General features: G+C 41.8%; 1 protein-coding gene across 2 annotated transcripts in view; it reads left to right on the top strand.

Annotated features, from left to right (window-relative positions):
- Window positions 1–26,597, top strand: part of LOC142109022 (NACHT, LRR and PYD domains-containing protein 12-like) — a 63,812-nt gene that overhangs the window by 22,633 nt on the left and 14,582 nt on the right. For both annotated transcript variants that reach the window (XM_075193014.1, XM_075193015.1), the window contains 5 exons: window positions 5,862–5,930; window positions 10,195–10,352; window positions 14,305–14,482; window positions 21,378–21,443; window positions 23,409–25,113. In XM_075193014.1, coding sequence (XP_075049115.1) covers window positions 5,862–5,930; window positions 10,195–10,352; window positions 14,305–14,482; window positions 21,378–21,443; window positions 23,409–25,113 — 2,176 coding nt within the window. The remainder of the gene's footprint in view (window positions 1–5,861; window positions 5,931–10,194; window positions 10,353–14,304; window positions 14,483–21,377; window positions 21,444–23,408; window positions 25,114–26,597) is intronic.

Genomic DNA, 26,597 nt, shown 5'->3' on the forward strand with positions numbered 1-26,597 from the left:
TGAGGAATATGATGGAATAGACAGGATACTGTATGATGTGATAGTTAGGAATATGATGGAATAGACAGGATACTGTATGATGTGATAGTTAGGAATATGATGGAATAGACAGGATACTGTATGATGTGATAGTTAGGAATATGATGGAATAGACAGGATACTGTATGATGTGATAGTTAGGAATATGATGGAATAGACAGGATACTGTATGATGTGATAGTGAGGAATATGACAGAATAGACAGGATACTGTATGATGTGATAGTGAGGAATATGACGCAATAGACAGGATACTGTATGATGTGATAGTGAGGAATATGATGGAATAGACAGGATACTGTATGATGTGATAGTTAGGAATATGATGGAATAGACAGGATACTGTATGATGTGATAGTGAGGAATATGATGGAATAGACAGGATACTGTATGATGTGATAGTTAGGAATATGATGGAATAGACAGGATACTGTATGATGTGATAGTTAGGAATATGATGGAATAGACAGGATACTGTATGATGTGATAGTTAGGAATATGATGGAATAGACAGGATACTGTATGATGTGATAGTGAGGAATATGACAGAATAGACAGGATACTGTATGATGTGATAGTGAGGAATATGACGGAATAGACAGGATACTGTATGATGTGATAGTGAGGAATATGATGGAATAGACAGGATACTGTATGATGTGATAGTTAGGAATATGATGGAATAGACAGGATACTGTATGATGTGATAGTGAGGAATATGATGGAATAGACAGGATACTGTATGATGTGATAGTTAGGAATATGATGGAATAGACAGGATACTGTATGATATGATAGTGAGGAATATGATGGAATAGACAGGATACTGTAAAATATGATAGTGAGGAATATGATGGAATAGACAGGATACTGTATGATGTGATAGTTAGGAATATGATGGAATAGACAGGATACTGTATGATGTGATAGTTAGGAATATGATGGAATAGACAGGATACTGTATGATATGATAGTGAGGAATATGATGGAATAGACAGGATAATGTATGATGTGATAGTGAGGAATATGACAGAATAGACAGGATACTGTATGATGTGATAGTAAGGAATATGACGGAATAGACAGGATACTGTATGATGTGATAGTGAGGAATATGACGGAATAGACAGGATACTGTATGATGTGATAGTTAGGAATATGATGGAATAGACAGGATACTGTATGATGTGATAGTTAGGAATATGATGGAATAGACAGGATACTGTATGATGTGATAGTTAGGAATATGATGGAATAGACAGGATACTGTATGATGTGATAGTTAGGAATATGATGGAATAGACAGGATACTGTATGATGTGATAGTGAGGAATATGACAGAATAGACAGGATACTGTATGATGTGATAGTGAGGAATATGACGGAATAGACAGGATACTGTATGATGTGATAGTGAGGAATATGATGGAATAGACAGGATACTGTATGATGTGATAGTTAGGAATATGATGGAATAGACAGGATACTGTATGATGTGATAGTGAGGAATATGATGGAATAGACAGGATACTGTATGATGTGATAGTTAGGAATATGATGGAATAGACAGGATACTGTATGATGTGATAGTTAGGAATATGATGGAATAGACAGGATACTGTATGATGTGATAGTTAGGAATATGATGGAATAGACAGGATACTGTATGATGTGATAGTGAGGAATATGACAGAATAGACAGGATACTGTATGATGTGATAGTGAGGAATATGACGCAATAGACAGGATACTGTATGATGTGATAGTGAGGAATATGACGGAATAGACAGGATACTGTATGATGTGATAGTTAGGAATATGATGGAATAGACAGGATACTGTATGATGTGATAGTGAGGAATATGATGGAATAGACAGGATACTGTATGATGTGATAGTTAGGAATATGATGGAATAGACAGGATACTGTATGATGTGATAGTTAGGAATATGATGGAATAGACAGGATACTGTATGATGTGATAGTTAGGAATATGACGGAATAGACAGGATACTGTATGATGTGATAGTGAGGAATATGATGGAATAGACAGGATACTGTATGATGTGATAGTGAGGAATATGATGGAATAGACAGGATACTGTATGATGTGATAGTTAGGAATATGATGGAATAGACAGGATACTGTATGATGTGATAGTGAGGAATATGACGGAATAGACAGGATACTGTATGATGTGATAGTTAGGAATATGATGGAATAGACAGGATACTGTATGATGTGATAGTGAGGAATATGATGGAATAGACAGGATACTGTATGATGTGATAGTGAGGAATATGACGGAATAGACAGGATACTGTATGATGTGATAGTGAGGAATATGATGGAATAGACAGGATACTGTATGATGTGATAGTGAGGAATATGATGGAATAGACAGGATACTGTATGATGTGATAGTGAGGAATATGATGGAATAGACAGGATACTGTATGATGTGATAGTGAGGAATATGACGGAATAGACAGGATACTGTATGATGTGATAGTGAGGAATATGATGGAATAGACAGGATACTGTATGATGTGATAGTTAGGAATATGATGGAATAGACAGGATACTGTATGATATGATAGTGAGGAATATGATGGAATAGACAGGATAATGTATGATGTGATAGTGAGGAATATGATGGAATAGACAGGATACTGTATGATGTGATAGTGAGGAATATGATGGAATAGACAGGATACTGTATGATATGATAGTGAGGAATATGATGGAATAGACAGGATACTGTATGATGTGATAGTTAGGAATATGATGGAATAGACAGGATACTGTATGATGTGATAGTTAGGAATATGATGGAATAGACAGGATACTATATGATATGATAGTGAGGAATATGATGGAATAGACAGGATACTGTATGATGTGATAGTTAGGAATATGATGGAATAGACAGGATACTATATGATATGATAGTGAGGAATATGATGGAATAGACAGGATACTGTATGATGTGATAGTTAGGAATATGATGGAATAGACAGGATACTGTATGATATGATAGTGAGGAATATGATGGAATAGACAGGATACTGTATGATGTGATAGTAAGGGAATATGACGGAATAGACAGGATACTGTATGATGTGATAGTGAGGAATATAATGGAATAGACAGGATACTGTATGATGTGATAGTAAGGGAATATGACGGAATAGACAGGATACTGTATGATGTGATAGTGAGGAATATAACGGAATAGACAGGATACTGTATGATGTGATAGTGAGGAATATGACGGAATAGACAGGATACTGTATGATGTGATAGTGAGGAATATGACGGAATAGACAGGATACTGTATGATGTGATAGTGAGGAATATAACGGAATAGACAGGATACTGTATGATGTGATAGTGAGGAATATGATGGAATAGACAGGATACTGTATGATGTGATAGTTAGGAATATGATGGAATAGACAGGATACTGTATGATGTGATAGTGAGGAATATGATGGAATAGACAGGATACTGTATGATATGATAGTGAGGAATATGATGGAATAGACAGGATACTGTATGATATGATAGTGAGGAATATGATGGAATAGACAGGATACTGTATGATATGATAGTGAGGAATATGATGGAATAGACAGGATACTGTATGATGTGATAGTCAGGAACATCTGATATATATGAAATATATGAAAGTGAGAAACTGTGACAATGATCAGGGACAGACACGTGTCACAGAGGATTACACAGCTGCCAATAACAGATAGTGAGAGGTTTACAGCCTTAAGTTTACACACATTTATATAGCAGCAAATAAATTCCATCTTCTGTCTGGAAAATAGACTACTGAGAGCTGGACAGAACCTGCCCAGATTTAGTGTCTATATTATTCTAAAGAACTTTTGGACCAAATATTTATTTATAGAATTTTTGGTATTATAAAGACTTATTAAATGTTAATATTTTGTATTAATTCATAGGTCAAACTGGATGTTATAGATTTAGAGGGGGTATAGGCTGTCTGCACTGGTTTGTTTTGTTTTATAGCTGTGTTTTAGTATTATCTGCTTTACAGTGTGGATAGGGGCTCCAATCCTTTGTTATAAATCACTTAGGAGTACCGAGACACGTGCTTTACTACTTTGGTGATGTCAGTGTAACAGTGTGGTATGGCCTATTGATTGGCAGAATGGTTATTAATTCATTTGTGGTCGATCCTTGTGATGTGGGTCTCAGGAAGACCTAGTGGGTTAAGATTACAGTTGATATGTATGTATGTTGTGTAGTGGTCTTGGCGTTCTAAAGTAGAATGCGTTGTGGTGTGTTGTCTTAATACTGTCCTTTCAGCTTCTTGTCTTTACTTTGTGTTGGGCCTTGCAGTGTGGTCCTTGGCAGTTCCTTGTGTTGGGAACATTATGGACAGGTTTGTCTTAGAGCGCAATGTGAACACAACTTACATTTACAAATATTGTACGTGACTCGTATTCAAGCACAAGCGGATTTCAAAATATGGCCAATACGTTATTTGGCGTATAAAGACAGACAGTATTCCATACTTGTCAACTGTCCGAGCGACTCTTGAAATTCGGGTCAGTCTCACGGACTCCCGGGAGAGGTGGCAAATCTCCCGCATCCCGCTACTGCCATTACAAAATGACGCGATTCGCGGTGAATTGCGTCATTTAGGCCAAAATGACGTGTTTGGTGGCGCCCCGCCCCCTCCCGCCCTCCAGCCATGCCCCCTCCCGGAAAGAACTTGCCCAAAGTAGGCAAGTATGCAGTATACACTGCAATGCAGATGTACAATATCAAGTCCCATCAGGGCGCATACGCCCAGAAAATGTTTCTAAAATTAATTTACGAACTATATATACTATAATAATTAATAAAAATGTATGTAAAAATGTTTTTTTTACCATGGAACACATAAATCATGATGTACTTAAGGTGAACTGTACATAAAAAACATTTTTATAGTTTCCTTTACATTCAAACACATGTTCTAGCATACATACCTGTCAGACATCACTATCAGTCGGCACTTATACCTGGCTGTAGAGAGAATGCTGCTTCTCTTGTGGAGATTCCCTTCTGGCTTGATTAGTCTGTTATCACTGCCGCTGTGAGTGGCTTTATGGCGTTGTATGTGGTTGTATCCATCTCTCTGATCCAGAACCCTTAATTACCAGGGCTTCTGCCCCAATGTCATAGGTATCCTGACATAGTGCATGGTCCCAGCAAGGTCTGGCATGCCTAAACTATTAGAGTACACTGATGCTTGCAGGACTACTAGAGCCAGCATACCTAAGGCTGTCAAATTGATTATTTATTGACTGTGTTATGCTATTCATAAAACTATGTGTTTCTAGGAAGTGCCATGGCACGTTACAGAAATGACAGCATGGCGTCCTGGGTGTTATATTATCACTTTTTACGTCTGTATCCTCAGTCTTTGACGGGGAATTTATAATTTAGAAAACTAAAACATATAACTAGATTTGCAGCACAGACATTTTATTCTATACACCAGAATGTAAGTTATAAATGTAATTTATATTAAAATTGATATTTAAATTACATTCCATACTTACTTGTATTAATCTTAATTGCCTGGGATGGGTATATCATACAAAAATCTAAATTATTAATTATGATTTAGTAAAGGAGAATTGATGCATTGGGGTTCTAAATTTGATTGTTTATTTATCTATTTAAATCTCGTTTTGTGTTTTCTCCTGGACATTCCATTGTATTCCTGCCTCTGCGTGGGTGTGTTCTTGCCTCTGCGTGGGCGTGTTCTTGCCTCTGCGTGGGTGTGCTGTAGACGTTTCCTACTTCTCAGGCTGGAAGAAGAGCCAGCAATCAAGAGAGGAGGAACCGAATATGAAAGAAGGTAATCATTTATTGGTTATATCATCCACTGCCAGACCACTTACTACTACCAACGGGTTGTTTTTGCACACAGTACCCGTTATACCATCCCCATCTCTAGGATCTGTTTGCCACATAATGAAACAACTGTTTCTGTGTGACTGGTTGTTTCACAATCTAAGCATCATGTTTTTATCAGTTTGAACAGAAACTGGTCTGAATAGAAACTATTTATTTTTATTTTCACTAATGTCTGCAAGGCCACCCACCTGCCTTACTGATTCCCATCTTACATATATCACATACATAGATCAGTCACATCATTAAAATCACCTGCCTAGTATTTTATTTGTTCATTCTGCTGAGGGTAAGTTCCTAAAAAAAGTTTTGCCAGAACATTATTTTCAGGTGAATTAACATGTATTTTACAATATGTCTCTAATATTCACTAAGTTACGTCAAGCTAAGTTAAGTAGCAGCCATTTTTCTGTAGACCAAAATGTACTGAAGCCTATGTAAATAGCTCACTTATTATTACTATTATTATCATTATTATTATCGTAGATTTGTAAGGTGGGAGTGAGAGGTGGTTCCCAGAGTTGAGACAAGGCGCAGGTCAGAGGTAGATCTAAGAGGACGGGATGGAGAGTATTTTGATATGAGATTTGAGATGTATGCAGGGGTAGTGTTGTTGAGGGCTTTGTAGGTAAGGGTAAGTAATTTTGATTCTGGAGGACAAAGGGAGCCAGTGTAGGGATTTGCAAAGTGGTGCAGCAGATGTGGAGTCGTGAGAGAGGAAGATCAGTCTTGCAGTATCATTAACGATGAATTGAAGTGTGGATATATGGGTGTCAGGACTGCTAGATAGCAGGAGGTTGCAGTAGTCAAGATGGGAGATGATGAGAGAATGGTACAGTGTTTTGGTAGCATGTTGGGTAAGAAAAGGGTAGTGTTTCTATGGTATAGTCGTCAGGACTGGATCAAGAGATGGGTTGTTTAGAATTGGTGAGATGAGTACATGTTTAAAGGAGGATGGAAATGGGCGAGTGGAAAGAGACAGGTTGAAGAGGTGAGCCAAAGTTGGGCATGCAGTGTTTGAGAGGGAGCGGAGAAGTTGGGAGGGAATAGGAATGAGGGGACAGGTTGTAGGGTGAGATGATGAGTACAGTTACTGGAGAGAATGAATTAAGGGTGGATTGGGGAGTGTAGTAGGTACAGGTGGGTAGAGTGGCTGGAGTGTGTGGAATATCTAGTTGAATAGTGTAGATTTTATCTTTGAAGTAGGTTGCAAAATCATGGCCCAATGAGGAAGGGGTGGGGTGCAGGTGGGAAGAAAATAGTTGAAGGTGGCAAAGAGGTGACATGGGTTAGAAAACTGGATTTTAGAGATTGGAAGTATGTTTGTTTGGCAATTGATAAGGCAACGCTGTAAGATGAAAGGATGAATTTATAGTGGAGGAAATCAAACCAGGAAGGAGATGTCCTTCAGTGGCGCTCTGCAGTGCGGGAGCACTTTTGCAGGTAGCGGGTCTGTTTGGTGTGCCATGGCTACCCCAGCCATGGATCATCAGAGACTGTATGTGGTAGCTGGAGCTGCACTGTCTATGGCCAGAGTGTTATGTTGTAGAAAGAGGCAACCTGATTAGGGCCGTACAACGCAGTCATAGGAGAGAGTATTTATTTTACTGAAAATGAGAACTGGATTGGGTTATTTGTAGGTTATTTGTTTGTTTAGGTGTTATTATCTAAGTGTGGATTTTGGTGCAGGGGGGGAGGACATGAGGTAAGGTGAGGCTGAAGATAAATTGCTTATGGTTGGAGAGTGGGAAGGCAAAGTTGGAGAAACTAGAGATGGAGCAGTAGTCAAAGTAGACAAGGTCAAGGAAGTGTCCATCTCAGGTGGTGGGAGATGAGGTCCACTGGGAAAGATCAAAGAGGACGTCAGTGAATAAATTTAATAGCAGAAGAGAGAGTGGGGTTATCAATGGGAACGTTGAAATCGCGTAGTGTGAGTGTAGGCAGGTCAGAGGACAAGAAATAAGGGAGCCAGGTCGCAAATTAGTCAAGGAATTGGGAAACTCTACCTGGGGGATGACAAATGACAGAAACATGAAGGTGGAGAAGAGAAAATAGACAGATAGTGTAGACTTCAAGGGAAGAGAATGAGAGGGAGGGTTCAGAGGGTATGACTTGGAAGGTGCAGCTTGGAGAAAGTAGAATGTCTACTCCACCACCTTGTCTGTTTTTGGGTCTGGGAGTGTGGCTGAGGGAAAGTTCCCCATAGGAGAGGGCTGCAGGGCATGTAGTGTCAAAGTAGGTGAGCTAGGTTTCTGTAATGGCAAGCAGATTGAGGGATTTATAAATTGATAGATCATGAATGGATGCAAGTTTTTTACAAACAGATCTGGGGGTAAATGTATCAAGCTGAGAGTTTTCCGGCGGGTTTGAAAAGTGGATATGTTGCCTATAGCAACCAGTCAGATTCTAGCTGTCATTTTGTAGAATGTACTACATCAATGATAGCTAGAATCTGATTGGTTTTTCAAACTCGCCGGAAAGCTATCAGCTTGATACATTTAGCACCTGGTGTTCCATAGTGCACAGGAGAACGGAAGAGAATGTAGGGGAAGGTTGGCGGGATTGGAAGTACGGGATGAATGAAAAGATTTGGGGTGGAGTGAGGAGCGTGAGCAGATAGTTGGGATTGTACGGGGTGTCACCAGCAGCCATTAGAAGGAGCAGGGTGAGAAAGAGGACATGCAAGAAGGATTTGTGGTTGTGAGGTCTATTTCTGTTTATGTAGTCTGGTGACTGTGGTGGGCGCAGAAAACAAAACCGTTCATAGACACAGACTAGCGAGGAGGGAAGTGGTGAAGGCGGAAATAATAATAAAGAATGACGAAATAGGTCGATGGAGAGAGAAGAGGAGTTTGGAGAGAAGTGTGGTGAAAGTGAACAGGAGAAAAAGATAAAGTAAAGGTTGAGTAATTTGATGATGGCAGCATGTGAGAGATGTGGATAAATGTGGATTAGTAAGAAGGACAGATAATGAGAGAGTGGGAATGAACAATTGATCAAATTGTGCTGGGCAATGGTGGAGGGGATGTATACTTTACTGCCCCCTGGCTGGAGTAAATAGGGTAAGCAGTTTGTACCACTCTGACATGATGAGGTCCAGGATATATAAATAAATGATGATGATGATGATGATACAAGGTCCAGGATGCTGATGGCAACAGCAATCACACTTTTGGTGTGGCATCAGTCCTCAGTGCTACTGTCACATTTGCCAACAGTTGTCAGAAATATCCAATGCTTTATATTTTTGAGAAGGAAAATTGGGAGACTGGGCAAAGAGATGAGTAATTATGCAGTTTACTCTGACCGCAGTCATTATGCCACCTACTACGGCTTCTACATTGGAGACAAATTTGTTTGTGACAAGTGTTCACCAAGTGAAGATCACCAAGTGGAGATCACCAAGTGGGGAGTTAGACTGAGCAGTGGGAAGTACCAGTAGTACCATGTTATACAGTTGAATACCGACCCACTTCCACCACGACCTATGACAAATATATAGGTTTACTACATTCTATAGTTTATGGCTGCCATGCAATGACATTATTATTATTATTTATTGTTAATTTGTAAGGTGCCACAGTGCTCCGCAGGGCTATACAGTACAGAAAACAGGGCATACAGAAAACAAGGACATAAAAGGTAGACAAAATAAAGGCAGACATGAAAACACAGGGTACGGAGGACCCTGCTCATTAGAGAGCTTACATTCTATGTGGAAGAGGGCACAGCTGAAACAAGAAGAACGAGTGTGGCTTAAAGTGTAGATTGCGATAGTTGTAAGGATGCATTAGTGTGAATAGCGTTATTGGGGATAAGGTCACCTCTAAGAAAGAGACAGGTTTTCAAAGAGCATCTAAAGATTTGAAGGCTGTGGGAAAGTCTGATTGAGCGTGGTAGGGAATTCCATAAGTGGGGAGCAGCACGGGAGAAGTCTTGTAGGTGGAAGTGAGAGGTGGTTACCAGAGACGAGACAAGGAGCAGGTCAGAGGTAGATCTAAGAGGGCCGATGGGAGAGTATTTTGATATGAGATTCGAGATGTATGCAGGAGTAGTGTTGGTGAGGGCTTTGTAGGTAAGGGTGAGTAATTTGAATTTGATTCTGGAGGACACAGGAAGCCAGTGTAGGGATATGTAATGTAGGGACATTTCTATATGACCATTATTTCTTAGTAATAATTAATTATTTTCTTCTCATCTCTACTTAGACGACGCTGAGAAGTTCCATGAGCGTCTTTATCAATATGAAGATTCGGCACTGAGGATGATCTATGAATATTATAAAGATGATCTTGTCTACATTGTGGAGTCTGACCCGGACCGTTTCCTCAGTGAGTTGGAGTCATGGACTAAACTCAAGCCGGAGGTACGGAACCCATATATTTACTAATAAACTGTTCAATTTCCAGTACATTCTATTTACAAACCACGTTGCTATAGTGAAACTAAAGCAATAACCTCAAAACTGGAATTTCATTTTTCCTACAAGTCTCATATTTGTTTTTAAACTAACAGTGTTTCAAAGTAGTATATCCTATCTATTATGCAGAGCTCTACATCACCGTTTTAATGTTGTTTAAATAATTAATATGCAGTTATTTGAAAATCATATTATCATGCATATCGCCCAACACTGTATATCAGAGGTGCCCCAACTCAGTCCTTAAAAGCTACCGACATGTCATGTTTTCAGGAATTCTTTAATCACGTACAGGCTCACCAATTATCCCAACTGTCTCTACAGACAGAAATGCTGAAAACATGATCTGTTGTTAGCTCTTGAGGACTGAATTTGTGCTTTATTTGGTTTGTAAGGGGCAGGGGCGAGGTCATTTTCATTTTTTTAGGATTTGACAAAAGTTGTGCTATTACGGGACACCGAGAAGTGGGAAGATCCTCACAATCTGACTGATTTAGATGCACCCACCGAGGAGATGCAGAGGTTTTCGCCACGGACCCCCGCAAGGAGGTTTGGTCTTCATTGCTAACACCGAGCAGGTCGTGGTTCTCCGGATGGGTAACAGATGAGACCGACAGGAGAAAAGAATGTTCACCGGCAAGAGGAGACCAAGATATGGAAAATAGGATACTAGGATTACTTGAAAAGCAAAGGGCGCTGGATACCGGGATCTGCAGAGTAGCAACAAATACAGGATACCAGGATTAGCTGAGAAGCAGGATACCACTAGGAAACTGAATACCACGATCCACAAGGAATACACAGGGAAACAGGAGCCAAAATGATCCAGCAGCTAGCAGGCTAACAGGACATCCAGAAGAGGTGCCTTGAATAGTCAGCAGGATGAGAGGAGTGGAAGGTAATTGTCCATTGCAGGAGAGGAGAAGATTATAAAGGATAGGAGTGAGCATGCCTGCTCCTGCAAACCAATATGACGGGCTCCACCAGAAGGTCGTCACCTTCAAGGAGGAGCCCGATGGAGGAGACCAGTCCTGTGCACCAGACCCCAGTTAGTAAGCCGGAGGGTCCGGCACGTGACATGTGCTCTGTAAAGGTAGTTGGAAATAGAACAGGTAAGTAATCAGCGCCAATGGACAAGATGTATAGGGCCAAGGACAGCAGCCAGGTAGAGAGAAGCCTACAAGCTAGCTTCTGTGGTTCATCTGGTTCAGAAACATGTTTATTCTGGCACTTTATCCTTGAAGCTCTAGTATAGACTCAAAATGTATTTTATAGTGTACTCCATGTGTTAAGCAGATTACGTTTTAGTAATGAAAAGCACTCTCCCATTGTCTTGTACAATCTTACACCGATGTCCACCGGTGGTTGCTAGACCCAACAAAGCTGAATTCTGTGCGAAGTTTGTCAGGTTCCAGGATCACAGTGTCTCTTTTCGTTATATCATTTGTGTTCCAAACGAAAAAGAAAACATATAAAAATATCATAATATAATCAAATATAAAATAAAAATGTTAAAAAATTAGACAGATGGCAATACTTCTCCACTACAACAGATACAACGCATTTCACAGACCTGTGTCTGCTTCTTCATGGTTGCATCTTAGCGCTTACTAAAGAGTCAAGGCCTGAGTCATTAAATAAAGCAAAGCAAAAAAAAGGAGTAAATTTGCACCTTGGCAAAACCATGTTGCATTGGAGGGGAGGTAAATTTAAAATGTAGGGACAGATTTATAGTTGGGGGATGGACATGTCCTAGATCAACTTTATATTTCAGCGTTATACTAAAGCTATCAAGTATTTGTGCGCTAGATGAAAAAAAGCCAGTCTTTAACTTATGTGCAAAATAATAAACTAATTTGCACCCCTTGTATTGTAACATGGTTTGTTCGGGAGCAAAGTAACTGCCTGTCACAGGGAACACTTTTAGTGCCATCCAAATCTAACCATAAACCAGTGGATTGGGTGAAAATATTAATTTGCTATTTGGTGTATTTTCCTCTCTTCAGGAGGAGTTGGATTTTACCACTTGTCCTAAATTTGAGTACTCCATCTAAAATTGTGGATAACTTGTATACTTTCAAATTTTGCAATGCAGTACCCAAATGACCAGTATAGAATTATGTAGCCAGATTGCCCCTGAGTAGTCTACAAACATGAGCCAGTTCTATATAAAGTAATTGAGATGTATATCTGATGACGAGTGTAACATGGGGAATGTTAATAAGTTTTCTCAAGGGCAAAACCATGTTACAATGCAAGGGGTGCAAATTAGTTTATTATTTTGCACATAAGTTAAAGACTGGCTGTTTTTTCAAGTAACACATAAATACTTGATAGCTTATTTGTACACTAAAATTTAAAGTTGATCTAGAACATTCCCTACCCCAACTTTAAATCTGCCATCACATTTTAAATTTACCTCCCCCTTCAATACAACATGGTTTTGCCCAGGTGCAAAGTTACTCATTTTTTTGCTTTACTTTCCTTAATGAATCAGGCCTTATATGTGCACTACACATACCAGATGTAGTTTTCAGACTGCAATTCAATGTGTTGTGGATTCCAAACCCTTAAGCTTTATGCAATTCAGGCTAAACCAGATGGTGTAGCCAAATGTCAAACAGCCTTTTGTACCCATTAGATTTCTACAAGCACCGGACCCCGTTCTCAAGGGAGCGGGGGGGGCGCGAAACTAATTATATGAGCCCTGCACATAGAGCGCTTTGCTGCTCAGTATTGGGCCCTTCCTGGTACCCAATCCCAGTAGGTACTAGTGTTGACTAGGGTAATACTCTTAAAAAATAGTGCATGCTTTGCCAATGTGCAAATGTGCACCAGTGTTGCACCCATCCTAAAGTATATAAACAATAATGCCCCTGTAGTAAATTATATAACTACTAGTGTCCTCGGTACAAGTTAAAATAACTAATAGTGACCTCAGTGGTAATTAAAATAACTAGTAGTGTCCTTAGTAGAAATTAAAGTAAATAATATTGCCCGTATTAGTAATAAAATAAATATTAGTGCCCCCTTGTATAAAATAATAAATTGATACCACCGCCTTAATCAATAAAATATTATGACCCCCATAATTTAGAGATAAATGTTTACTTCCTATTAAGTACTTGCCTAAAATATTCCTCTCTTGGTCTGATGTAATCCAATGTGAAAATGGATAATCCATATGGGAAATGTAAAAAAAACTCCTATGGACCAGGGTCCGTTTTCCCTCCTCCTGTCCAGGGTGGGCGTTCCCCGGAGAGGCCCCACTTGGAGGACCAAGTGCGAATGAGAAATCTCCCCCCTCCCCACTTGTCCACCCCAGGAGATCGGGGAGATGTTGGATCCCTTCTCCTGAAACGATGCATGGATTTGACACCCTCAGACCAATTCTGGAAAGCTTCAAGCAGGACTCTGAGTGGTGAACTAACCCTTGAGTTCGTTCTGGAGGCTCCAGCCCCCTCCCACCCCAGCTCCTCACCTCCTGGGTCTCCGCAGCCCTCCCGGGCAAACAATGAGTTAAGCTCCAGCGAGCCTGGCTACTTACAGGCCGCCAATCAGAAGCAGTCACTGTTATCCGATTGGCTTAGCGGTGTAATATTTATTTTATTACTAGTCACATGTTGCTAGTTATTTTAATTACCACTGGGGGCACTACAAGTTCTTTATTTTAGGATGAGGACTCTACTAGTTCTCTACTGTAGGGTCGGAACACTTCTAGCTATTTACTTTAGAATAGGGGCACTATTACTTATTTTCTTTAGGATAGGGGCTGAAGCCACAGGTTAGTAAATCTCCCCGTAATGTTTTCTTATAATTATTTGTTAAGTGTCACAAATAACTATGTGGCAAGTTTGTTTTCTTCATAAATTGAATTCTGATCCTGTTTTCCTTATAGCGATATCTGTCAGTGAAAGAAAACCTCGGTGACTCCGTATTTGCTGAGACGTTGGTACAAGATATTTTGGAAGCGGGAAGAGAAGCTGTCATTGGGTTCTGGAAATGTCTCTACTTTGCAAAGACCGATCGCCCACATCCTAATTTACTCACTATACTGGATGAAATCATTCACAGAGGTAACGGAAGGTCTTGTGGACCATATATAATTCTGTATATGTAATCACAAATATAGTCTAATAACTCTGGGCTCGATGCTGAGTTGGATAAAATTTAAGTAAGTTGCATCTGGAGATACTACGGTTAATACGTCTAGTGGATGAAGTTGGGCCGGATTATCCAATAGGCTGTCTAGCCTGCAGCCTAGGGCGCAAAACTTTTGGGGGTGCAATCTTGTGACAGGGAGAGACACAATCTGAAAATTAACTTTGAGATATAAGAGTTATTCTCTAAATAAATAAAAAAAAAACGTGAAAGAAAACTGTGGTCAATGTTTAATCTTTATGTATTTCCATGGTAAAGGCTGAAGACAATGGACAAGGGTGGCCCCCTGCCCCCTGTCCATTGAGAATAAGGGCAATTTAATAGCAGTCAATTAACCTACTAGTATGTTTTTGTAATGTGTGAGAAAACCGGAGCACCTGGAGGAAACCCACGCAAACACGGGGAGAACATACAAACTCCACACAGATAAGGCCATGGTCGGGAATTGAACTCATAACCCCAGCACTGTGAGGCAGAAGTGCTAACCACTAAGCCACCTTGCTGCCCACATAATTGTGTTACAACTTCAGTGAGCTTCAAATATTCAGTATCCTTCAAACAGCTGGTTTGTTTTGCCAATATGGGTTGAAAGAATGTGTCTATATAAGTAGAAAGTTTTGAAGTTAGAGAACCTACCCCAGAGACAATGGGTCTACCCAGCGGTTGGGCTATGTTTTCATGTAACGTGAGAAGCTGATAAGATTTGTTTAAAAAGAGCACGCAACTTGTGTATAGTTCCACCTGTATTCAAAACAAACTGTTTAAGATATGCTACTATTTGATTAGGGTTGGAAATGTGTTCTGTGTAAATATTACTTTCCATACATAGATAAACATAACAAAATGAAGTATACACACATGCATATTTACAATAATGTCACATCAGAGAGCCTGTAACATTTATCTGATCATAAAATAAAATAACAACTGCTAACAATAGAATAACAATATAATACATTTAAAAGAAAATATGTTTTTCATATATAATCCATATATTTTGTTTAATTATTTTACATTAACTAATTAATTAACTCTTCAATGCATACACTGCATGCAATGCATTTTAAACATTTATCTTCTACAAGCGTGCTTATTATGAACAAAGGACTTGAATTTGGCCGCATCTGCATTAACAAGCCCTTACAGTACATGACCTAGATTAGTACACACCTTCCCTGTTCCACCTTTCACTTCATAAGGGGTCAAAAGTGTCAGATGCGTATGGATATCAATTATATGCAATTAAGCTTATTGGCATAAAGTTTGTTCCTGGGCATGGACAGTGTGGACTCACATAAGGTATGCTACACAGACAGACATACGTTCTGACTTGACGGACAGGGTGGGATTTCATCGTCTTATTTCTTGCAGCAAGTGGCTGGGACTCCCTGTTTTGACACAACCTAGACACACAGTGAGCATTTATTGTGCTGGGGAATATATTTCATCATCATCAGTTATTTATATAGCGCCATTAATTCCGCAGCGCTGTACAGAGAACTCATTCACATCAGTCCCTGCCCCATTGGAGCTTAGTCTAAATTCCCTAATATACATACAGACAGAGAGAGACTAGGATTAATTTTGATAGCAGCCAATTAGCCTACCAGTATGTTTTTGGAGTGTGGGAGGAAACCGGAGCACTCGGAGGAAACCCACGCAAACACGGGGAGAACATACAAACTCCACACAGATAAGGCCATGGTTGGGAATTGAACTCATGACCCCAGTGCTGTGAGGCAGAAGTGCTAACCACTGAGCCACTGTCATTTAAATTTCAGCCGATTTGGACCTTATTTGACTGCTTTTGTTGGCTTCATTTAAAAGAGCACTGAATACACATTAACCCAGTACATTGGGAAATGTTTCAATGGCAAATGTTGAAATTGTTGAAAGGATTGCACTAATTTGACCATTACTCTTCTGACAATATCGCAGTCAGGGCCGGACTGGGACTAAAAATCAGCCCTGGCATTTAAAGCACACAGGCCCACGTGTTGTGGGCTCCATGCACTATATTGTTGCACACTGATGCTGGCGCAGTACAACATGATGTAGTATGAGTGTGTGTGTGTGGGGGGGGGGGTATTTATTTCTCCTAATGACCCTCAACATTACATTATTAGCACCCCAATTACATCAATAAACACCATGACAATACATTATTAGTACCCAAATTACAGCAATAAATAACCCCCCACACACACTCATACTACATCAATCATCCCCACATTACAGCAACTAGCATCACCCCCCACATTACAGCCTCCAGCATTACCCCCACATTACAGCAACTGGCATCACCCCCCACATTACATCAACCGGCATCACTCCCCACATTACAGCAACCGGCATCACCCCCCACATTACAGCAACCGGCATCACCCCCACATTATAGCAATACCCTCTCCTACTTATTAGCAATACTAGCACCAAACACACTACAACACTGCCATCAGCACACCCCCCCATACTACAGCAATACCACCAATTATACAGACGCCACTGTAGGAAACAATGTTTTGCTTTTTTCAAATCTCCCACAAAATAGCAACAACGAACAAAGTACTTACACACATAGGTAACAGGTACCCTTTTCCCTCAATTAAATAGTAATGGCAGAATTTTCATGAATCATTCCACATGAAATAAAACTAACATATATCTAAAAAAACATAACTATTGAATGATCAGTTGAATCCACACGGCCGCATTAAAAGTATTTCCATCTACAGCAAAATGACAGAGAAAAATATTTTTGTTTTACTACAGTAATTGGATATGCGTCTTTTCTATTCATTTTAAATAACACAGTATATAAATTAAGGGGGATAGAGGAGGTGGGTGAGAAATAATTGGATGTGATCCATCAGTTTGATTAGATAGGAAACATTTAGATTATTTACCTGGAGGCGTCTACCCCCTTGACTCACAGGCAGGGCTGACAAGAGGAATTTTGGGCCCCGATACAGCAACTTCTTTAGGCTCCCATCATATTCAACAATGAAAGACTTGCCTTTGGCAGAAGTTCATATGATGCCACACCGTAGTGTGCCCAGTTCATATTATGCCACATCGTAGTGCCCCAAGGTCATATTATGCCACATAGTATTACCCTCAATTCATATTTGGTCATGCAGAAGTGCCCACAAATCATATTATGGCATAGTAGTGCCCCCAAATCATTAGTAAAGCTCAGATAAAAACTCATTCACAAATAAAAATTGCTACAGCATATCAGATACTGAGTGTGAGTCCCAAGAGCAGCTTAATACATCATTTACAATGCAAACAAAAATAGATATATTGACACAATTACAGATAAAATTTATGACAAGCAATGTTTTTTCCTCTTAATTAAAAATCTCTGTACAGATAAATATGCAAAAAACATTACAGCGCAATAATGAGCAATACATAGTGTTAAACATTATTGGATACGCTGTAGTGTCCCCAGTTCAAGAAAGGATGGTTAAAAACATATTGCACACGAGAAAATATATGAACTTACCTGATTATGGCATCCTGTGTTCTGTTCTCCTAGTGGGCGCGCTGGGCGAGGAGGGATCAGCAGCTGTCAGCTCACACAGGCAGTCGGGAGCAGGAATAGAGGGCAGTGGTCGAAGCAGAAATTTAGGAGTGGGGGTATAGAAAATATAAGTGAATGGAGTATGAAGGCTTGATTTTTTTATTTTTTTTAACACTTGTCCCCTCTGTGCATTTCCATTCTTCATTACTACTTGTGTTTTATGATGGCTGCATCCCTGACATTCCCATTCTTAAGATGTCTCTCTCTTTACACTTTCTTTTACCTATGCCCCTGCACCATCTTCTCCTTTGTCCCTCTCACTTAACCCCCTGCACCACCTTCTCCGCTGGCTCTCACACATCTTCCTGTACCACCTACTCCCCTGGCTCTCTCGCACGTCTTCCTGCACCCTCTACCCCCCGGCTCTCTCACTCCTCTTCCTGCACCCCCTACCACCCTGGCTCTCTCACCCCCTTCGGCTCTCTCACCTCCTTTCCCAGCACCCCTTCGGCTCTCTCACCCCCTCTCCCAGCACCCCCTGGCTCTCACCCTTTTTCCCAGCACCCCCTTCCGCTCTCTCACCCCCTCTCCCAGCACCCCCTTCAGCTCTCTCACCCCCTCTCCCAGCACCCCCTTCAGCTCTCTCACCCCCTTTCCCAGCACCCCCTTCCGCTCTCTCACCCCCTTCGGCTCTCACACCCCCTCTCCCAGCACCCCCTGGCTCTCTCACCCCCTCTCCCAGCACCCCCTTCCGCTCTCTCACCCCCTTCGGCTCTCACCCCCTGGCTCTCTCACCCCCTCTCCCAGCACCCCCTTCGGCTCTCTCACCCCCTCTCCCAGCACCCCCTTCGGCTCTCTCACCCCCTCTCCCAGCACCCCCTGGCTCTCAACCCCTTTCCCAGCACCCCCTTCCGCTCTCTCACCCCCTTTCCCAGCACCCCCTTCGGCTCTCTCACCCCCTCTCCCAGCACCCCCTTCGGCTCTCTCACCCACTTTCCCAGCACCCCCTGGCTCTCAACCCCTTTCCCAGCACCCCCTTCCGCTCTCTCACCCCCTTTCCCAGCACCCCCTTCGGCTCTCTCACCCCCTTTCCCAGCACCCCCTTCGGCTCTCTCACCCCCTTTCCCAGCACCCCCTTCGGCTCTCTCACCTCCTTTCCCAGCACCCCCTTCGGCTCTCTCACCCCCTCTCCCAGCACCCCCTGGCTCTCATCCCCTTTCCCAGCACCCCCTCCGGCTCTCTCACCCCCTCTCCAAGCACCCCCTAGCTCTCACCCCCTTTCCCAGCACTCCCTGGCTCTCACTCCCTTTCCCAGCACTCCCTGGCTCTCACTCCCTTTCCCAGCACTCCCTGGCTCTCACCACCTGAAAATCGCGGCACCCCCACGACCCCCCCCCCCCCCCCCCGAAAATCGCGGCACCCCCGCGACCCCCCCCCCCCCTCCCCCGTCTTCAGTAAAAAAAAAAAACAAATTAAAAAAGACAGGAAACTCACCAGTGTAACTGGCTGCACAGCATAACGGGGGAGGGAGCTGGGGAGCGCGCAGCAGAGGTGGCTGGTTCCTCCAGCCACCACCAGCCACCACCAGCCACCAAGAAGACAGGGGGAGTCGGGCCGGCCCATATAGCCATCGGCCCTTCTGGCATTTGCCAGAAGTGCCAGATGGCCAGTCCGGCCCTGATCGCAGTGCATGACAATTGTGTGCAGATACCAGCGGGTAATTCATATTGGCTTTCACTGATTTCTGTCCACAATGTGTTGAGTTACGTTGCTGTTCAGTCCTGTCAGTACAGCTTTAGATTCTTTGGTTGGTTTTATTACTTTTTGTTCCTAAGTGTACAGCGCTACGGAATTTGCTGGCGCCATATAAATAAATGTTGATGATGTTTATTATTATTCCACTGTAAGAAAGTGAATTCATCAACAAGTTCAGTGTCACCGTTTCTTTCATGTTTCTATCCTTCTCCATAAAACTACTAACGGTAGTTGGCAATGGTCAACCAGTAAGTTAATTGTGAAAGAAGTAAATGATTCTCCCAATTTTAACACAGATGCGGTGAAATAACAGTACACGCTTCCTAAATGATATTCAACCACCGAGGATACATTACAAAACCGGTTCTCAAACACCATATACTCATCTTTAAGTGTAATTGTACATATGATATTCATTGCTCTTTAATTATACAAGTTACATGGCTAAGCTATTTAAAGCTGCAATATACAAGAAGCACATCACTCATCTCCTCATATACTTTGTGCTGCTGGGGACCCTGCTACTTCCACTATATAACTCTCAGTCTGTGGCTTCCTGCTGCCTCCATTCCCCTCCTCACATCATGTCACTGCCCCTGTCACATGCAGCCCTGTCCTCACTAACACATCACTCATCTCCTGATATACTCTGTGCTGCTGGGGACCCTGCTCCTTCCACTATATAACTCTCAGTCTGTGGCCTCCTGCTACCTCCATTCCCCTCCTCACATCATGTCACTGCCCCTGTCACATACAGCCCTATCCTCACTAACACATCACTCATCTCCTGATATACTTTGTGCTGCTGGGGACCCTGCTACTTCCACTATATAACTCTCAGTCTGTGGCCTCCTGCTACCTCCATTCCCCTCCTCACATCATGTCACTGCCCCTGTCACATACAGCCCTATCCTCACTAACACATCACTCATCTCCTGATATACTTTGTGCTGCTGGGGACCCTGCTACTTCCACTATATAACTCTCAGTCTGTGGCTTCCTGCTGCCTCCATTCCCCTCCTCACATCATGTCACTGCCCCTGTCACATGCAGCCCTGTCCTCACTAACACATCACTCATCTTCTGATATACTCTGTGTTGCAGGGGGACCCTGCTCCTTCCACTATATAACTCTCAGTCTGTGGCTTCCTGCTGCCTCCATTCCCCTCCTCACATCATGACACTGCCCTTGTCACAGGCAGTGCTGCCTTCCCTAATATAATCACAAGAGTAGAAAGGTCGCTGCCTACGGACAAAATGGGCACACCCATCTCATGAAATACTTTGTGCTGCTGTGAACATTCTGATAATTGGTTTGACTACTAAACTGGGTATAAATGGTTTAAATTGAAGAGCAGGAGATAAAGATTAAATACAATAAAGTGCTCAGACACTAGTCACAAGCACCCTAAAAATGGTTAAACAATGCAAAACAGCTATTTTTTGTCTTGCAGTTGTAATTGAAACTCTTAATTATCACCATAGCTATACTGACGTGTTACAATTAGTTGTTTCTTGCATTTAAGGTGATGTTCTGGTGGACAAGATACTATTGGATGAACATGGACCCAACCTGAGTTCAGAACTGAAAGGTAAATAAATATTATGCTAAATATGGTGGAATTTTCTAACCCTGAGACATTTGTATACAGACATTAATGAATATTTAGTAAATGACATCATGATGGTTTATACAGTAATTTGATTATAACGATTTGAGTTCCATATTTCATGTACAAAGTTGTAGAACATACCCAGGGCCGGATTAAGGGAATGGAGGCCCCTGGGCTAAGGGCGCCTCCATTCCCCCGTGAGGCCCCCAATGTGAGCCACCCGCCGCGCCCCCCCGTACCCTGTGAGGGCCCCCCCAAGCGCTTACCTGTAAGCTCCTTACTGAGGAGATCTCGCGAGAGTTCACTCGCGAGATCTCCTCAGTAAGCAGATTACTGAGCGCCGGGGACGGAGGACTACAGTGACAGTGCTCAGCAGCATTGATCGGGCTGGGGGCGCCCCCGCCCCCGGACCGATCAATAATGCTGCTGAGGACTTTGAAGGGCCCCCTGGATGCCCGAGGCCCCTGGGCTATAGCCCAGTTAGACCTCAGGTTAATCCGGCCCTGAACATACCTGGAAAAGCAATTAGTAAATATTAGCGAAACTAAGAATCTAGCCATCGCTAACATTCTAATAGTTCCTTTTTTTTTCAACTAGAATTGTCATGTCCGCACAGCAAACGCTAAAATGAGTGGCTAATGCCCCTATGAGGTTTATTCCTGACTAGCCCTCACTTTTTTCCTTTAGGTGATCACTCAGGTACTCTGCAATCATGATGACAGCGGTACAAAGCTAAGACTCCTTATGAGATCTTATCGGTGCTTAAACGCAGTGATATCAAATCTGTCCAGTGATACTGGCAGGGAGGGGTAAGACTTCACTTACCCCTTTGCTGGCCAATCTTAGGAGACATGCCGTCCTGAGTAGATGGCTCAGACCAGGGGCAAACGCAGGATTTGAAGAGGGGGGTTTCCACACTACGCTGCCAGTGGGCGTGACCAGCATGCATGGGGGCGTGGCTATACATGAGCAATGCTGCATGCACTACTGTTATGTGCACTCAACTCTCCCTTTTCAAGCAGAGCTGTGTGAAGCAGGAGCAGGGTCCAGCCACCTCAACTATACAGTGCCCCAGACTTGGAGGGGGGTTTCAAGGTACTAGGAACCCCCCCCCCCCTCCATCTCATTTTGCCTATGCAGACATGCACAGTGAAAACTGAAAGCCCAAACCACTTACTGAAAAGCAATGCCGAAAAATCATTCATTATATCAATTTATGGCACAGGTCGTAAATGCTAAAATGTCCTGGAATCTCTGTTTAAGCTTGTATCAATATCAATCAATAATATCCAAAACAGACCCCTCTCTCTTTGATATCTCAGGATATCTCCACTGAGTGACAGAAGACTAAGCAGGATTCATTTCTGATTTGTAAATAAAGGGAAACTTATGACCTGTTGCGTGAATGTAATATCATCTTTTAAATGACGTTAGGCCAGTATAAAGAATTCTGGACTAAAAAAAAAAGATGTGTTTATAAAATATGGTTGTAAATGCTTATTTGCTCTTACCTAGGCATTTTGGTGCTTACATCACTGTGGGAGGTGGGTTGTGGGCACCTAAAAATGTTCGGTAAAGCTGAAATATTTCACGTTTGTAAGTCAATTTTCAAATTGAAAAGTGTTTCAGCAAATTCAAGCTCACCTAGCGGACAGAAATCTGATCATTTGTGAGTGTACCATTTTTCTGTTGTTTAATAATTTTCAGTTTATAAGAAACTATTGTGCACTGTCTTTGTATGTCAATGTTAATTGTTTTTGTAACTTAAGCATTGTGGATTTTTTTTTGCATATTAAACCACAATTAGTAAGTTTATGTCTCTTACCAATTCATGTGTCAGGACTTAGCTTGGTAATAGAAACCGAGGCGGTCATTTGGTTTATTGATCACTCTGGGTCTTGAGCTTTATTTTTATATTGTTGTTTTTATTTTTTGTATGTTTAGATATTCAGGATATTCACAAGACACATCTTCTAGAGAAAACTCAGACTCTAGTGGAGCATAGACCCCCGAGATCTACCCATGAACAGCAAAGTTTCTACATTTCTGAGCGTTATGTGGACATGATTGTCGTCTCCAACGACCATTTCAGACAGCGATCTCAGCATGAGCTCATAGAGACTGGGAGAAAACATGAGGATAGAATGAAAAAGGAACAGCTTATGTTGGAACATATAGCCCTTAACAAGCTGTTCCGCTGGTCCTGCCAAAAACAATGTGAGCCACGTGTAGTGATGGTGAGCGGAGTACCGGGAGTAGGGAAGACCACACTGATGCAGAAGTTTGTCTATGACTGGGTGACCGGAAAACTCTATCAGAGATTTGCATTTGTCTTCTTCTTCAAATTCCGGGAACTCAACAGACTGGATAAGATCAGCTTGGAGACGATGATCCTTCAACAATATCCATATCTTCAGGGTCAGCTTGAAAACATCTTACAGGATCCAGAGAAGCTGCTCTTTATATTTGATGGTTTAGATGAAAGTTCTTGCCCAATAGATTTCAGTTCAGATCACTTATGTACTAATACACAATGGACAGAAGACGTTATGTTGATTGTAGTTAGTTTGGTAAGACAGTCTCTTCTCAAGAGCTGTTCAGTGTTATTGACCAGTCGTCCATCTAAACTGGCATCAATTGATACAACTATTTTTCAACGCGTTTCTGAGATCATGGGATTCTCTCCCAAAGAAAGACTAATATACTTTGAACATTTTTTCCAAAATAAAGTCTTGTCAGAAAAGGCGTTTCATCATGTGAGAGAACATGACACACTATACACGTTCTGCTATATCCCATCATACTGCTGGATCATCTGTACAGTGTTATCAATGTGCTTTAAAACCCAACCATCAAACGCTGATCAGCTGATGTCGTCATTGCCCAAAACAGTGACACAACTCTTTGTGACTTTTGTCAGCAATATCCTGTGGAATCACTGCCAGGATAGCCGTGGTGCTCGGGAAATGATGACATCTATTGGGTGGATGGCAGAACATGGAGTAATGAATCACTTCATTGTATTTGATGAACGAGATCTGGGAGCATTCAAAGTGGACAATTCCTCACATCTCACGTCAAGTTTTATGATGGAATCTGATCAATCTCTTAATGTGACCTTCTCCTTCCTACATCTCACCACCCAGGAGTTCTTGGCTGCTTTGGTCCATTATCTGGACTACTCTCCTGAGAAGTTGCAGAGTTCGCTTGATAAATCTAAATTATACACGGACGGACGTGCTGAAATCTTCCTCCGCTTTCTCTGTGGTTTTTTGGATGGCTCCACCAGATCCCTTTTGAAATGTTTAGGAGATTTTGACCCTAAAGCTTTGAACCACGTAACCGATTGGCTACAGAAATCTCTTGTGGATTTCCAAGAGGACAGAAGTGGTGATATGGGGAAGTTTCTAAGTATTTTTGCCTACCTCTTTGAGTCCCGGAATAGCATTCTAGTGGAAGAATATGTGGGGGCAAATAGAACTTTTATATTTCGTAGTGTCAGTCATCTAACACCAGTGGACTGCACATCGGTGGCTTTTGTCCTAAAATCCTGCAAAGAGACGGAAAAGCTTGATTTAGAGAAATGTAATATTCAGAGCGAGGGCTGGGAGAGACTGGCATCGGTCCTGCACACTATCAAGCACGTTGTGTAAGATTTTATCATTTAGATATGTGTAGAAAGCAGTTTGGTTGTTGTTGTTGTTGTTGTTGTTGGTGTTGTTGTTGTTAATCGAAAAGATTTTTTCACAGTACAGATAGGTTTCCATTTAAAAGAAAGTTGCACAAATGATTCGATTACACTAAATGCATCATCATCATCACCATTTATTTATATAGTGCTACTGATTCCGCAGCGCCGTACAGAGAACTCACTCACATCAGTCCCTGCCCCATTGGAGCTTACAGTCTAAATGCCCTAACATACAACCAATAAGAGAGAAACCAGGGTCAATTTAATAGCAGCCAATTAACCTATTAGTTTGTTTTTTGGAGGAAACCGGAACTCCCAGAGGAAACCCACGCAAACACAGGGAGATCATATAAACTCCACACAGATAAGGCCATGGTCGGGAATTGAACTCATGACCCCAGTGCTATGGGACAGAAGTGCTAACCACTGAGCCACCGTGCTGCCCATATAAGGTATTCAAATAAATGCAGACAAGAGAGCTTATAATATAGTGGGTAAAGGGTACAGCTGAGGAACGAATGGGGCTCTGATTGGAAGTTGTGAGTAGTATAGGCGAGAGTGGAGTAAGTTGTAATAAAGAGGTGAGTTTTGGTAGTTTGAGGGACACATATAACAATCTATTAGAATTGTAGTAATCACTTAGATCAAAATATACCTTTTTTGTCCATATTTATCAAAAAAAAAAATTGTGCAATGTTAATCAGCTTCCTCAGTGATAGTGGCTCGGAGTGTAAGAATTACTTAACATTTTCCTTGGGCAGTCTCTGCGATTGTGCGAGTCGGTTCACTCGTAAGCAATGGAACTGTAAACAAGGATTGAACCCCTTCCTCCCTCTCACACACACACGTAAAAGCATAATATATAACATATAACTTAGATTTATTTTTTTTAAAAACTCAACCTTTGTAAAACTCAACTCTCTACAACGCTGCGGAATTAGTGGCACTATATAAATAGCTGCTGATGATGGTGATAGGGAAGGGTAGTCAATATCAGTTTTACGTGATTTATAGGGCAAGTGGAGCCTAAAACAACAAGGCGGTGGTAAAGTGCTAAATATATAATCAATAGGATGGATTGTGAACAATTATTGTAAGATATATCGTCTAATACATTATATAACAATATAATGGTTCACGTGGCTCAGTCATACTTGCCAACTTTCCAGATCACCCCACCGGGAGATCTCCAAAGTTGGCCGTGTCTCGGGGGCGTGGTCACGCTAATCGCGTCATTAGGCCCCACCCCTGCTATACAATACCAATGACAGCCTATCATAGCAGGGGGCAGGGCCAGGGTGACATGATTAGCCCCGCCCCTACCGACTTCACTAACGAAGCGGGGAAGGTTCAGGAGTTTACCCTGCTGTCACAGAGAGTCCGGGATTGCTCCAAAATATTTGGGAGTCTCCTGGACATTCCAGGAGACTAGCCAACTTATG

Source organism: Mixophyes fleayi, chromosome 12, assembly GCF_038048845.1.
Source record: "Mixophyes fleayi isolate aMixFle1 chromosome 12, aMixFle1.hap1, whole genome shotgun sequence".
NCBI lineage: Eukaryota > Metazoa > Chordata > Amphibia > Anura > Limnodynastidae > Mixophyes > Mixophyes fleayi.